Source organism: Anabrus simplex, chromosome 5 (assembly GCF_040414725.1).
Source record: "Anabrus simplex isolate iqAnaSimp1 chromosome 5, ASM4041472v1, whole genome shotgun sequence".
NCBI classification, from domain to species: Eukaryota; Metazoa; Arthropoda; class Insecta; order Orthoptera; family Tettigoniidae; genus Anabrus; species Anabrus simplex.
Window position 1 is genome coordinate 123,669,029 of NC_090269.1, and position 15,629 is coordinate 123,684,657.

General features: G+C 41.8%; 1 protein-coding gene across 1 annotated transcript; it reads left to right on the forward strand.

The window, feature by feature from the left end:
• The first annotated feature begins 13,541 nt into the window (after positions 1-13,541).
• LOC136874392 (protein SET-like) lies at positions 13,542-14,336 on the forward strand. The gene has a single exon (XM_068227785.1). The coding sequence runs from the start codon at positions 13,542-13,544 to the stop codon at positions 14,334-14,336; it is 795 nt and encodes a 264-aa protein (XP_068083886.1).
• Positions 14,337-15,629: the final 1,293 nt, after the last annotated feature.

Sequence of the window (15,629 nt, forward strand, 5' to 3'; positions counted from 1 at the left end):
TTATTATTATTATTATTATTATTATTGTTACCGTATTTTGGTGGTACGTAGAGGTGAAAGAAGGTGCGGGTGTGAACGGGTCTCAAACTACGAAATTAAAGTTAATGTAAAAATTTAACAAGGTTATATTTTCTTAGCAAAAAACAAGAAATAACAATAATGGCAGGTACAGAGTAGCAAAACCACTAATCGAGAATGTACAATTACAGGAGTTGGGCTCCGAGAGCCAGACACACAATTCTGAGCAATCAGCCCAACTTTACGATATACAGAATTCAACAAAGGGGCAGAAGACCCCAATCAAGCCCAGGAGCACTTGCTCCAAATTACACAGTAAAGCCTCCTCGAGGCATACAACACTCAGTTTTCGAAAAAGAGCCACTCGCTCTCAACTTTAAGCCTATCAAAGGCCACACCAAACTCCACCTTCAAGTTGTCCTCTAAGGACGTAAACACAGGGGTAAAATACCCAACCTACTGAGGTCTATTAAGTGAGAAAAGGATTAATTACGTGACCTCTAAAATAACAATTTGAGAGGAGGCGATCCGCACTCCTAATACCTTGTTTAAAACCTACTTGACACTAGGCCGCTAATGCTAGGGCTAATCCCATACTAAAGAGGTGACTTAGGAAGGAAACAATTTACATTACGTTAAGGAAGAATCGGTTATGAAAAATAAGTTCACCTCAAAACAATATGAGTGGGAGCTCGAGAGGGTTAAGCACTCTCTATCCCAATATGTAGCTTTAAAAGATAATAGATGCTAAGAGTAGTTACATTTTAGGAAAAGGTTACATGGTAGAAACGCTTCGGACCCGCCCCGAGAGTTAAACTGCTGAGCTAGCAAGAAAAGAAGTTATTAAAAGGCCATTACCTTGGTGTAGAACTGCTCCCCGAAGAAAGAGGCGCTTCCCGCCCCCTGCTATGTACTTTACACACTGAAAGATGGTACTGAAGTGGCGCAGAGACCCTAAAATCAGCAGTTTATATACTCTCGCGGAAAGTTCGAGGCGTTTCAGGTAAGAAAACACCCGCCCACAATCACTTTATTGGCTAGGGTACAGCAACATATCCCCTTTGGAGAAGATACACCTGATTGGTTAGAAATTAATTTTAAAAATTCGGGATTGGCAAAATACAAAACAAGGGGAAAGAAAGGGGTATGCAGCCAACTTAAACAATAACAGAAAGAAATTTAACAAGAAACAAACTTTTGAAATAAAAATTTTCTCCAAAAAAACAGTTCTTTCACTTCGCACTAGGGTGCGCTATTGTTGATCTTCAGTAGTGTCCTCTAGAAGAGGAAGTTCACACTTCTTACAATAGGGAAACAAAAATGCGTCGAAAACGACCCAGTTCAGAAACTACAACATTTCCCAGTAGTGACATCTTCAGAGAAACTTGACAAATTAATTCCGTAGATAAAGTTCCGACTTCCTCCAGCAGAGGGGTTTCAATTGGCGCAAATTTTAAATTAGCGGCGTGGAGGTGTACCGCCCGGTACAATTATTATTATTATTATTATTATTATTATTATTATTATTATTATTATTATTATTTAAGATAGCCCATTCCATTGATTAATATGCATTTATCGCTGTCCTTTGCCCGTGTAACGAAGCTCTCTGGTACCGCTAATGGCAGATATATGGAATTTAAGTGCCCGTAAAGTGTGACTTGACTTCATGAATTTCCTCTTAGCTACAAAATAATCTGCTCTTTGGCGCACTATTTATTTTATTGGGACATCTTCATCCTATTATATTACCCGGAGTGGTAGTGAGTACCTTCCTCTCCAATGAAATAGAACGAAAAATTGTTTGCAGAGAGTTCCATATACACGTAACTTAATCCAAATTTACATGTTAAAAATTCACCAGCTTGGTTTAAATGTTAATAAAATAGCAGCACTTCATCCATACTGAAACGAAATTCTATCGTACGAACACAGAATTAAGTACAACGGCATTGTATTCAAATGTTATTCAGTAGAGAGAGCAGTAATATCAAACGTAGCGAGAAACACCATGTCGTTTCATTTTAATTCCCATGTTTACATTTAAACGAAGAGAATAATTGAACTTATATATTGACACTGGGTTTACTGGACTGGAAGTGTATGTATCCACAATTAAAATTTGAACATGCATTGGAGTAATCAATTTCAATGCAATCGATTACATCTGCGAAATGCTGTTTTGAGAGGAAATTGATTGTGGTGAAATCATTGAGATGCACTGGAAGAACATCGCCCTCCAGATCCCAAGATCGCTGATTAGAACCCGGCAGAGGTAGTCAGATTACGGAAGGATGGAAGAACCAACACTCTATGTCGTACGATCCCTGGTAACGCATTATTTGGTACTACTACTATAACTAAAATATTTTATTTCCTCCCCTGAAGGGGGACGCGGGTCTCTTAGACGGTAACGCTTTCTCTCAGGCCGACCGGGCGAGTTGGCCGTGCGCGTAGAGGCGCACGGCTGTGAGCTTGCATCCGGGAGATAGTAGGTTCGTATCCCACTATCGGCAGCCCTGAAGATGGTTTTCCGTGGTTTCCCATTTTCACACCAGGCAAATGCTGGGGCTGTACCTTAATTAAGGCCACGGCCGCTTCCTTCCAACTCCTAGGCCTTTCCCATCCCATCGTCGCCATAAGACCTATCTGTGTCGGTGCGACGTAAAGCCCCGAGCAAAAAAAAATCTCTCAGGCCGGGAAATTTGATGCGGTGAAGGACATGTTCAGAGAAAGAGATGGGGTTTACGGCTGTGGTCTATACTAGGAACTGTCCTGGCATTCACCTTACTGCAAGATAATGGAAAACCACGGAAACCATTCTCAGTACAGCTGACGGTGGGGACCAGTCATAAGGTCCAGCCCTTTCGCGTCTCCCGAATACAGAAGCGTAGAGCTACGGTAGAGCCGTGGCCACCCCTCCTCTGCTCGGTTGGCCGGTCAGAGTGCAGAGCTGTCGGACCACGGACCAGCCGTAGCCACTTGTGGGCCGAGACTCACTCTGCATCTACCGACCTTATTTCGTATTTACCCGACAAACGTTAATTAAAATTCAATCACCGATCACCCAAGAGGGATGCTGTTTACTCTACTATCTGGCGGATTAAATAGAAAGTCAGAATTGACACACATGCAGTCTATATGGCGTTATATAAAACGCCAACGTAACGTAGCTAAAGCCAAACTCGATTATTATTATTATTATTGTTACGGAGATATCCGTGGTAGGTAGAGGTGAAAGAAGGTGCGGGTGTGAATGGGTTTCAAGCTACGAAATTAACGTGCAATGTACAATTAATTTAAAATTTAACTAGGTTATATTTTCTTTTCAAAAACAAGAGATAACAATCATAACAGGTACAGAGTAGCAAAAATGTAGGTACAATATTACTGGGTTCGGGCTCAGTGCCCTTACTTCATAATTCTTGGGCAATCAGCCCCGCCTTACTCCCAAAGAAAATTTTAGCCAAGGGGCAGAAAACCCCATTCATGCCCAGGAGCACTGGCTCCAAACATTACACATAAAGCCTGCACGAGGCATACAGAAACAAATTTCAAAGAGCGATCCGCTCTCAAAATTGTAAGCCTATCACAAGGCCACACCAAACTCTACCTTCAAGCTGTCCTCTAAGGACGTATTTACAGGGGTAAAATACCCAAACTACGGAGGTCTATTACATGAAAAGAAGGTTGATTACATGACCTCTAAAATAACAATTTGAGAGGAGGCGAACTTGCACTCCTAATACACTTTGTTTTTAAAACCTAATCTGGCTCTGGGGCCACTAACGCAAGGGCTAATCCCATACTACAGAGGTGACTTAGAGAAGAACACTTTACATTACATAAACGAAGAATAGTTTGAGAAAATAAGTTCACCTCAAAACAAATGTGAGTGGGAGCTCGAGAGGGTTAGCACTCTCTATCCCAATATGTAGCTTTACAAGAAAAAGATGAAAAGAGTAATTACATTTTAGGAAAAGGTTACATGATGGAAATGCTTCGAACCCGCCGCGAGTGTTAAACTGCCGACCTAGCAAGAAAAGAAGTTATTAATAGGCCATTACCTGGTGTTGAACGGCTGAAGAAGAAAGAGGCGCTTCCCGCCTCCTGCTATGTACTTAATACACTGAAAGATGGAACAGAAGTGGCCCGGAGACCCCAAAATCAGCAGTTTATATACTCTCGCGGAAGTTTCTAGGCGTTAGGGGAAAGAAAACACCCTCCCACAAAATCTTTATTGGTTCGGGAAAAGAAACCCCTACATAGAGGAAAAAGAAACACATTATTGGTGGAAAATTAATTAAAGAAATTCGGGATTGGCTAGATCCAAACTAAGGGGAAAAAGAGGGGTATACAGCCAACTTAAACAATGACAGAAGGAAATTTAACAAAGAACAAACTCTTGAAATAAAAATTTCTCCAACAAAATAGTTCTTTGACTCCGCACTAGGTCGCACTATTGTTGATCTTCAGTAGTGTCCTCTAGAAGAGAAAGTTCACACTTCTTACTTCAAGCGAAACAAAAACACATCAAAAGTGACACAGTTCAAAAACTCAAAATTTTCCACGTGGTGACATCTTCTGAGAAGGTAGAGAATTAATAGAATAGATAAGGTTCAACCTTCCTCCAGAAGAGGAGTTTCAACTGGCGCAACTTTTAAATAAACGGTGTAGAGGTGTACCGCCCGGTACAGACCTCCCCCCCCAAAAGTTCCTCCAAGGGGTAACACAGAAGAACATAAGCTTTGTTTCCAAAATAAGGTCCAAGTTTTGATGTTGATATTAAGATTAATTGCGGAAGCATTTATAAGATTTTAGTAATTTGGTTGGTTGCAATTTCAAAATTTTGTTGTTGCAGGTGCAGTAAAGTTTTTCTGTTGTAGTAGTTGAATTTCTGAAGATAAACCTTTAATGCTTAAAAGTGAAGAAAAGTTTTGCAATGTCCACCAAATATTGTTGTTAAATTCCCAAATGTAGTTATCTCTTATAGTAACTGTCCATGTAGTTGATGTAGATTGAGTCGGATGGCCAGACCGGCCGTTGCGGCTTGCGTCCAACGGAGGCCGCTCGGACCCCTTAAGTACCCTGAGATACCGCTCGCCCGCACTATGAGGGGAGCAGAGGTGTTGAAGTCCGCCGCGCCCGCGGTGAACAGATACAGGCTGCGGGCATGTAGTAGGTCGTGCGCCGCACATCAGCCTTGGCCGGGAGGAGAGCTCCGGTTCGCCGTGCACATGTCGTCCTCGCTGGAGAGGAGGGGGCCCATCCCCCTCCCCAGTCGCTGCACGGCGCTGCGCGGCTGCGGGGGCGTTGAAACATTAAAGCTAGGCGGCAGAATTGTGTTGGACTATCATCTTCTTTGAGGGTACAGGCTTGTGGAGAGGTTGAGGGGCCAGCGGCGTGTAGATATCCATGGCATTTACTATTATGAAGCCACAGTGTAAGGTTGAGCAGGAGACGGGAGCGTGGTAATGGCCGTGGCAAGAACAGGATGGCAGTTTAACGTTTCGGGGCAGGTTTTACACAAGGCTTACATCTAAGACCAAAATATTACAGAAGGGGCAGAATGCCTTAAAAGTGAAACTCAAAAAAATATAACCTTCATATCCTTTCAAAATAATATGAAGCAAGTTAACACCGAAATTACACCGGTTTCACCTGGGACAGGTGAACTCTAAATATCCTCTCGGTGGCTGGATTACTTAGCAATAAGGTAACCGGCGTAAGAAAATCGAGAATGATACAAGGCCCATGAAATCTGGGGGCAAGCTTGCCCGCGGGAACAAAATTTTTGACCATAACCTGGTCACCTACCTTCAAAGTGGTGGGTCTCCGTCCACGATCATACCTTTCCCTAACCTTTTCATGAGACACTTTAAGATTGGCTTTAGCCTTCTTCCAAAGATCTTTAATGTTATCCGGATCTATTGTCTCGGGTAGAATTTCATTCAAAGACCAGAGGTTAGAGAGCGGCGAGTTGGGAACAAACTTGAACATCAAGGAAGCTGGAGTAAACTTGTGAGATTCATGAACCGCCGAATTCAAAGCAAAAGCTATCCAATGCAGGGACGTGTCCCACCTGGAAGGATCTTCATGATGATAGGCAATGAGTGCGGACCTGAGATTACGGTTAACCCGTTCAGCCAGAGAAGGTTGAGGGTAATAAGCAGAAGTAGTTACATGAGAGATGGACAAGTCAAAACAGAATTTACGAAATAAATTTGATGTGAACGCCTTAGCATTATCAGATACAATATATTGACACGGACCAAAAGAAGCAAAAATAGAATTTAAGCAAGTAATGGTTGACTGAGCGGTAGCCAGCTTAGTCGGAAATAACCAGGAAAATCTTGTAAAACCATCTACACACACAAAGATGAACTTGTTGGCATTGCCCTTTGACTGGGGGAAGGGTCCCACATAATCAATATACAGACGTTCCATGGGGCGCGACGCTTGATGAGAAGACAAAAGGCCTACTTTAGTGGACATGGTGGGTTTACTGATCAAACAAGATTTACAAGCTTTTACGAGTTCCCGAATTTCACCGTCCATACCTTTCCAGATGAACATTTCACGAATCTTTTCACGAGTTTTAAAGATACCCAGATGCCCTCCTAATGGGGTCTCATGATAATACTTGAAGATCATAGGTACAAGAACCGCTGGAACAACAACTTTCATCAACTTATCATGCCTCGAAGGGCAACATAGAACACCATTCCTCAGAACATAAGGGACAGCATGTTCCCCAGAAGAAAGGGTTTCCATTATAGGAGCCAGCGTCGGATCTTCACGTTGGTATTTCTCAATATCCCTAAAAGCATGGGAGCATCTGTTAAGATGGCATTAACACCAGATAGTATGGACTCGGAAGGTGATGAACTATCGACCGGTTCGTGGGTTTCGACGTCGTTATGAAACATACGGCTGAGTCCATCAGCAACAACATTTTCGGTACCTCTGATATGTCGTACATCAAATTGGAAGGCAGAAATACGGATGGCCCAACGGGCTATACGACCAGTACGACGCGGCCTACCTAAGACCCAGCTTAAGGCTTGATTATCTGTCTCCAGGTCGAATTTGACATGTTCCAGGTAGAGACGGAACTTTTCTAAGGCGAATAAGACTGCCAACCCTTCGAGCTCATAGATGGAATACTTGGCTTCTTGAGCCGATAGAGTCCTAGATGCATAGGCGATGGGACGCCTCCCTAGTTCAGTCTCTTGAAGAAGGACTGCAGCTACAGCTGACGACGACGCGTCCGTTTGGACGATGAATTTCTTCGAGAAATCAGGCATAGCAAGTACAGGGGCATTACAGAGAGCTAATTTAAGATCTTCGAAAGCGGCCTGTTGAGAAGATCCCCACTCGAATTTGATGCCTTTCCTACGAAGAAGGTTTAAGGGCGCCGCTCTATTAGCGAAGTTAGGAATAAACTTCCTGAAGAAATTCACCATACCAATGAATCTAGCGATACCTTTGATGTCCTTAGGAGGTTTAAAATCACGGATGGCCTGTGTTCTAAAATGATCGACAGCTACCCCATCGGGTGACACAATATGCCCTAGGAATGACATAGAGGGCTTAGCAAAGGCAACCTTGGACAACTTGACAGTTAACCCAGCCTTACGAAGGCGATTCAGAACTTCTCGCAGATGATCTAGATGTTCTTCAAAAGTCTCGGAAAATACGACGACATCATCCAAGTAGTGATATAAGTACTCAAATTTGATGTCGGAGAAGACCCTATCTAGTAGCCTAGTGAGCACAGCTGCCCCCGTGGGGAGCCCGAAAGGCACGCGGTTGTATTCGTATAAGTTCCAGTCCGTGGCAAACGCTGTAAGATGTTTAGACTCTTCGGCAAGGGGAATTTCATTATAGGCCTGATTCAAGTCCAAGATGGTGAAGAACTTGGCCTTACGAAACCATGAAAAGCAAGAATGAAGGTCGGGAAGGGGCACAGATTGCAACACCACCTTCCGATTGAGAGCCCTGTAATCAATGACAGGCCTGAAGCCTCCTTGGGGTTTCGGGACTAGAAAAATAGGCGAAGAATACGCTGACTTAGAGGGCCTAATAATACCATCCTTCAACATCTGATCGATGATTTCCTTCAGAGCCTTCATTTTAGGTGGAGATAGCCTATACGGTGGAAAACGGACAGGAATCGAATCCGTAACCTCAATTTTGTATTCAATGAGGTCAGTAACGCCAAGAGTATCAGAGAACACCTCGGGAAACGACTGACACAGTTTGCGAATACTATCAGCCTGCTCCTCAGGTAGATGTCTAAGGTCTAACAACATAGATGAACAGGATACAGAATTACACTTTAACAAGGGAATTCTACAATTGGACGCAAATTTGAATGTGCACGACCTACTCTGGAGATCGAGCACAAGACCAGTGTGAGAAATAAAGTCAGCTCCCAATATAATGGGGCAAGACAATTGCTTGGCCACAAACAATTTAACTTTCCATGTAAACTTAAAAACACGAATTTTGACCAGTAAGGAACCTAGAATTTCTAATGGAGATGAATTAGCCGAAACGTATTGAACAGGAGAAGAGACATAGTCAGGGAGTTTACAAACAGATTTCAATTTAGAATACCAATCAGCCGAAATAATGGAACAAACACTGCCTGAATCTAAGAGAGCTGTTATAGGCTCGTTATTTAACTCAATCTTAAGAAAAGGAACAGGTGCGGGGGTATCCGCCGCAATCCTAAGACACTCTTTAGGGCATTCAAAAGATGAATTTGAAGGCTGGTCGTTCTCTGCATTTACAACCTGTTTACTAGGGGCTGAGTCTCGGGAAGATGGATTAGTCGGCTCAGCCGACGCCACTAGTCACTTTTTATTATTGGCATAGCTGGAATTTGCACCAGAAGTTGAGCAGGAGGGGGTGCTATTTGAGTTTGGGCAATTCTTGGCGATATGTGAGAAGGCCCCACACTTAAAACAGCCTTGTGATGACCCTGCTCCATTCCTTGTCCCACTTGACTTGATCAGAGGACACTTATTCCGCAGATGGTCAGGCGACCCGCAAGCATAACATTTACGGGGATTGACTGGTCGGCGAGGTGGAGGCCGAGTGTTACTAAAGGAAGGCGGGGGTTCTTTCGCGACACGCAAAGAATCGGCATACCTAACTCCTTCCGCAGAGACGGCTAATGCTTCCAGTTCAGAGAAGGTTTGCGGGCACGCCGCGAAACACAAATATGACCTGTAGGATGGTGAAATACCTTCCACAATAGCTTGTACAATTTGATCCTCAGGGAAGTGAAGAGCAAACACCCTAGTATAAAACTTAATATCTTGGATGAAGTCTGCCAGGTTTTCATCCAAGCGCTGTACCCGATAATAGTATTTCTGAATAAGGGAGGACCTGGCCCTAGCCGGGATGAAGTTAGCTAGCAAATGGGCATGGAAATCCTCAATAGAAGATTGCTCAGCGATGGCTCTAACTATTTTGTCAGATAGAACACCAATAGCATAAGGATAGATAATTTGCAAAATTTGACATGGGGAAAGAGAAAACACAAGGGCATGATCCTGAAATTCCACTAGAAATCTTAAAAATGAAATTACGTCACTGGTGGTGTTGACGGAAAACTTAGAGATACCTCTAAGCAACATTGCCAATGGATGAGGCAAGCTGCTGAACCCAGGTGACATAGTCGTTAAAGGTTTCAATGGCAAAGAAGTTAATTCAGAGCGGATGTTACTCAATGACGCACGGCGTTCAGATTCGTTGTTCGATGGGGCAGAGATAGTTTGAGCAGCAACGGTTATCCTACTGACTTTTCCCTGAGGAGGCTCTTCCTCGTTACCTACATTCACCGTGGCGGGTTGATCAGTTTTGGGAGGAGCTTCGCCGGTTAGCAATTGAGTGACCTTATTAGACAATTCAGAAATAGTTTCAAGGAGCGTATTAGCTTGCTTCCTCTGAACGTCATTCATCTTTAGAGACAACAGATCATTAACTCTATTTGCAAAGTGATACAGCCTGCCTTGCACACGCTTAATTTGATTAGGAGATGGATCGTTTTCATCAAAAAAGCTGACTACCGATGCTAGCCCAGTAATATTCTCGACAATCGTGGAAAGAGAGTCATCAATTTCTTTCTCTCCCAAATTGGGGATGGAAATGGGCAAATCAAGGGACTCTCTAAGCTTGTTAGTGTCTATTGCAACCGTGCCTCCAGATTGAACGTTTCTGATAGTTAACTCATATATCAACTCCTCTTTGCGCAAGTAGTTAAGGAGGAGAACATCGCGAGGGCCGGGCATGATGACAGAACAATTTTGAAAAACTCAAAAAATTCCAGCAACTGAGAAAATTGTTAGAGTTCGAATCAAAGCAATGTTTAGCCGTCAAAAGGGGCTAAATTGAGACCCATTCAACCACGCTCTGCTACCACTTGTTACGGAGATATCCGTGGTAGGTAGAGGTGAAAGAAGGTGCGGGTGTGAATGGGTTTCAAGCTACGAAATTAACGTGCAATGTACAATTAATTTAAAATTTAACTAGGTTATATTTTCTTTTCAAAAACAAGAGATAACAATCATAACAGGTACAGAGTAGCAAAAATGTAGGTACAATATTACTGGGTTCGGGCTCAGTGCCCTTACTTCATAATTCTTGGGCAATCAGCCCCGCCTTACTCCCAAAGAAAATTTTAGCCAAGGGGCAGAAAACCCCATTCATGCCCAGGAGCACTGGCTCCAAACATTACACATAAAGCCTGCACGAGGCATACAGAAACAAATTTCAAAGAGCGATCCGCTCTCAAAATTGTAAGCCTATCACAAGGCCACACCAAACTCTACCTTCAAGCTGTCCTCTAAGGACGTATTTACAGGGGTAAAATACCCAAACTACGGAGGTCTATTACATGAAAAGAAGGTTGATTACATGACCTCTAAAATAACAATTTGAGAGGAGGCGAACTTGCACTCCTAATACACTTTGTTTTTAAAACCTAATCTGGCTCTGGGGCCACTAACGCAAGGGCTAATCCCATACTACAGAGGTGACTTAGAGAAGAACACTTTACATTACATAAACGAAGAATAGTTTGAGAAAATAAGTTCACCTCAAAACAAATGTGAGTGGGAGCTCGAGAGGGTTAGCACTCTCTATCCCAATATGTAGCTTTACAATAAAAAGATGAAAAGAGTAATTACATTTTAGGAAAAGGTTACATGATGGAAATGCTTCGAACCCGCCGCGAGTGTTAAACTGCCGACCTAGCAAGAAAAGAAGTTATTAATAGGCCATTACCTGGTGTTGAACGGCTGAAGAAGAAAGAGGCGCTTCCCGCCTCCTGCTATGTACTTAATACACTGAAAGATGGAACAGAAGTGGCCCGGAGACCCCAAAATCAGCAGTTTATATACTCTCGCGGAAGTTTCTAGGCGTTAGGGGAAAGAAAACACCCTCCCACAAAATCTTTATTGGTTCGGGAAAAGAAACCCCTACATAGAGGAAAAAGAAACACATTATTGGTGGAAAATTAATTAAAGAAATTCGGGATTGGCTAGATCCAAACTAAGGGGAAAAAGAGGGGTATACAGCCAACTTAAACAATGACAGAAGGAAATTTAACAAAGAACAAACTCTTGAAATAAAAATTTCTCCAACAAAATAGTTCTTTGACTCCGCACTAGGTCGCACTATTGTTGATCTTCAGTAGTGTCCTCTAGAAGAGAAAGTTCACACTTCTTACTTCAAGCGAAACAAAAACACATCAAAAGTGACACAGTTCAAAAACTCAAAATTTTCCACGTGGTGACATCTTCTGAGAAGGTAGAGAATTAATAGAATAGATAAGGTTCAACCTTCCTCCAGAAGAGGAGTTTCAACTGGCGCAACTTTTAAATAAACGGTGTAGAGGTGTACCGCCCGGTACAATTATTATTATTATTATTATTATTATTATTATTATTATTATTATTATTATTATTATTATTATTATTATTATTATTATTATTATTATCGTTGTTGTTGGGAGGTCAACGGATTTTTGATTCAGTAGGCCTGTCATATACCTACTGATGAGTAAACCCTGATGGTAAAAGTGTTCAATTTGCCTCCTTGTTTTAACTTAAATGACGTTGTCATGCAGTGGGACGTAAGTTCAGTTACTGCAGCATCTTGTTAGCGCTGACATCTAGGCGCGATTTCACTGTCCTTTGTTTCTTTCTCGCAGTCAATGTGACCGTGCGGTGCACAAGGCTGCCAACCCTTGAACTTAAGAGCTAGTGGTATTTATCATGCTGGGTAGTGACAAAGCCATTGGTCTGGATTGGTTAGGTCCGGTCAGTGAGAAAACCATTGCTCTGGATTCAAGTTTATCAAATACACGGAGACCTGTACTGCAGAAATACATACATAACACCACCATGGCACAGTAGGACGCACTCAAACTTTCGACAGATGGCGGCGAATCAGTAACTTCCCTCCCAACCACCACAGCGCCACGATCCTAGAGTCCAGTTAGTGGGATAGGAAGATAACAAAAGACAGCAGTTCCTTCAAAACTAGTAAGCATGTCAAGTGTGGTCAATGAAGGCGTTACCTTGAATGCAATGTTCCAATTCTGAACTAGTTATTCTGAATTTTTTTAGAACCTATATTGCGTTATATCGTGTCTACTAAATTACCTTTACAGTTCTTAAATTTGAAATACTGTACTGTACACGTTCTTTTAACTGAATCGAGTATTTAAATATGTCGTCCAACTCGTTCGCTGAGTGGTCAACGTACTGGCCTTCGGTTCAGAGGGTCCCGGATTCGATTCCTGGTCGGGTCGGAGATTTTAATCGCTTCTGATTAATTCTTCTGGCTCGGGGACTAGATGTATGTCTCCATCCCAACACTCTCCTCGTCATATTCAGACAATATATAACACTACAAACCACCACAGAAACACGCAATAGTGATTACATCCCTCCATGTATGGTTGGCGTCAGGAAGGGTATTCTGCCGTGGAAGAGGGCCAAATCCACACCTTCGACGCAGTTCACGCCCGCGACCCCGCAGGTGTGGGAAAAGCGATAGGAAAATAAGAATAAGAAGAGTATTTAAATATGTCATGGCTCACTTCATAGGTTATTTTGTTTAATCCGGACTTTCAATAATTCGGGCAACCTAGAGTCTTAATCAGTCCGGTTTAATGAGGTTCTACTGGAGTTTGGTAGTATATGTACTCAAAATCATATTTAATTACAACTTTCGTAGCACGAGTTAATTTCTTGATGGCATGATGCAACAATATTTTTGCCGTAACTGTGGCGCAAGTCTTCACCTCAGCCGGACGCACTGTCCTCCCGGTTCCGCCAGGGCGCTCTGTTATCAGTACCTTCCACGCTCCTTATTGTTACCTTCCTTTTCAACAAACAGTTTACAAAACGAAGGCTGGATCTAACGTCTGTTCGGCTTTGGTGTGCACAACGAAGTGTTTTAATGTATTATCGACTTACTGAAATTGGTGGGAAAATACCAGTATGCCATTTGGAGCAAGTCCGCATAAACTGAAGAAAGTTGAGTCGCCGTGTGTTTCAGGTGAAAGAGACGATGGCCGAGATTACGATGCCGAAATCGAAATCATACTTGAGGAGATGGATGGTTGTCAGAATGAACTCGGTGCCTTGACCGAGAAGGGTAGTGAAGAAATCCTGAATGTTGAGAAAAAGTTTAATAAGTTACGGAAACCGTATTTCGAGATGGGGAATGCTATAATGAAAAGAACACCAAATCTTTCGGTGACAGCCTTTAGAAATCATCTACATTTTTCAGAAATTTTGACAGAAGATGAGAAAAATTGCTTGCAGTATCTCAGCATGCTGGAAGTAGAAGAATTTGAAGACATTAAAAGTGGGTACAGAATTAATTTCCACTTTTATGATAATCCTTACCTCGAGAATGAGATACTGACAAAAGGATTCCATTTTGGATCTTTAGGTGATTCAGCTTATCATGGCACTCTAATCCGGTGGAAGGAAGGCAGTGAGTTGTTTAAAGAGAGGAAGGAGGCTGCGAATGAAAGAGGGAGGGTCAATGAAACGAAGTCATTCTTTCAGTGGTTCACGGATCATACTGACCCTTCAGCAGATGATATTGCAGAGGTTATAAAAGAAGACATATGGCCAAATCCCTTGCAGTACTACTTAGTCTCTGATATTGAAGCTAAAAACGGTTTTGAAGGGGAAGAAGAGACAACTGATGATGATGATGATGACGACGACGATGGTGATGAAGAAGAAGAAGAAAATGATCACTCTAATGACTGTTGGAGATGAAGTGAAGGAGAAAGAGGAGGTGGGAGAGCTAATGGTGGTGAAGGTGATGTCGATGGATACACGTGAAGGGGAACTTGTTGGGGTCCAGTCCACGTGGGAGATATATCTCAAGTGGCTGAAGTAGAAGATGTTTCTGTAGAAGGTAGTAATGAGGAAAGTCAAGGAAGCTTAGTCACAGCATTATTGTATAGAATCTGATTTACTGTGTCGCATGATCGTTGTAGACATAAAAATGGTTCAATCTGCTATTAGTTTTTGTGGAAAAATAATATGTTGTTAGAGATACTTACTCACAGAAAACATTATTGTATAGAAACTGATTTACAGTGTTGCATGACTGATAGGATTTAAAACTGAGGAATAACTTTGGATCAATCTGCTAAGGTAAAGATTTTTGGTAAAATATTTTCATGTGTGTCTATTTTTCAGTCAGTATGGTGTTTTTGCTGTTTTTGAGAGGGAAATATTTTGTATTCTTGGTTCTGCATACATTCTCTCCCAGCGATTCCTGGGTACTCTATTTGGAAAGTTAAATTTCGGTTGATTTGATGTAAAAATGAACACTACATTTTAAATTGATGTGGAAATACTAGTATCTTATTTGAATCTTTTCTCATAATCAACATTGGTTAGATACATAATCTTCATTCGATGCCTTTCCATACTCAGCAATATTTAAACTGTAACATATTTTATCAAGTAAAATTTAGGAGGCACTTTATATTGCAATTTAGGGTGACGATACTTCAGTATGATGGTTTACAGGGAGAATGGTTGGATACTTGTGCCAGAGTAAATAATTTACTTCCTGAACAAGCTCGACTCGTAAAATTTCCCGTTTTTCTCTTGCAATTTTTTAAAAACAAATCAGTGTGTCTTGTTATGGTAAAGAGATTGTGAAATGTTGTAACTTTTAACAACAATGTTGTGACTCGTGTGATGTGTTGTAACTATCGCACACTATACACTTTTTTTTCAGGACGTATATCAGCAACACTAGGAAAGCATTCTTTAATAACCCTACCGTCTGAAATTGGGTTGTATTTCTTTGCAATAGTTTCCCCTACGTCGGAACTTATTTTGACCACAGATTCAGATTGAGTGAACTCATTCTTAAACTTAACTGCTGTCCCTGTAGTTTAATCCTAAGTTCAATTACTGCGTCGTTACTTAATTGGCCATGAAACTTATCACGTGAAGGAGCATGTTTGGTGTTATAATAAAACTTTGTTATATTCCTTATACTCTGAAACAAATTAAACATTGCAAAATTAAAATCTGCTATTAAATCAG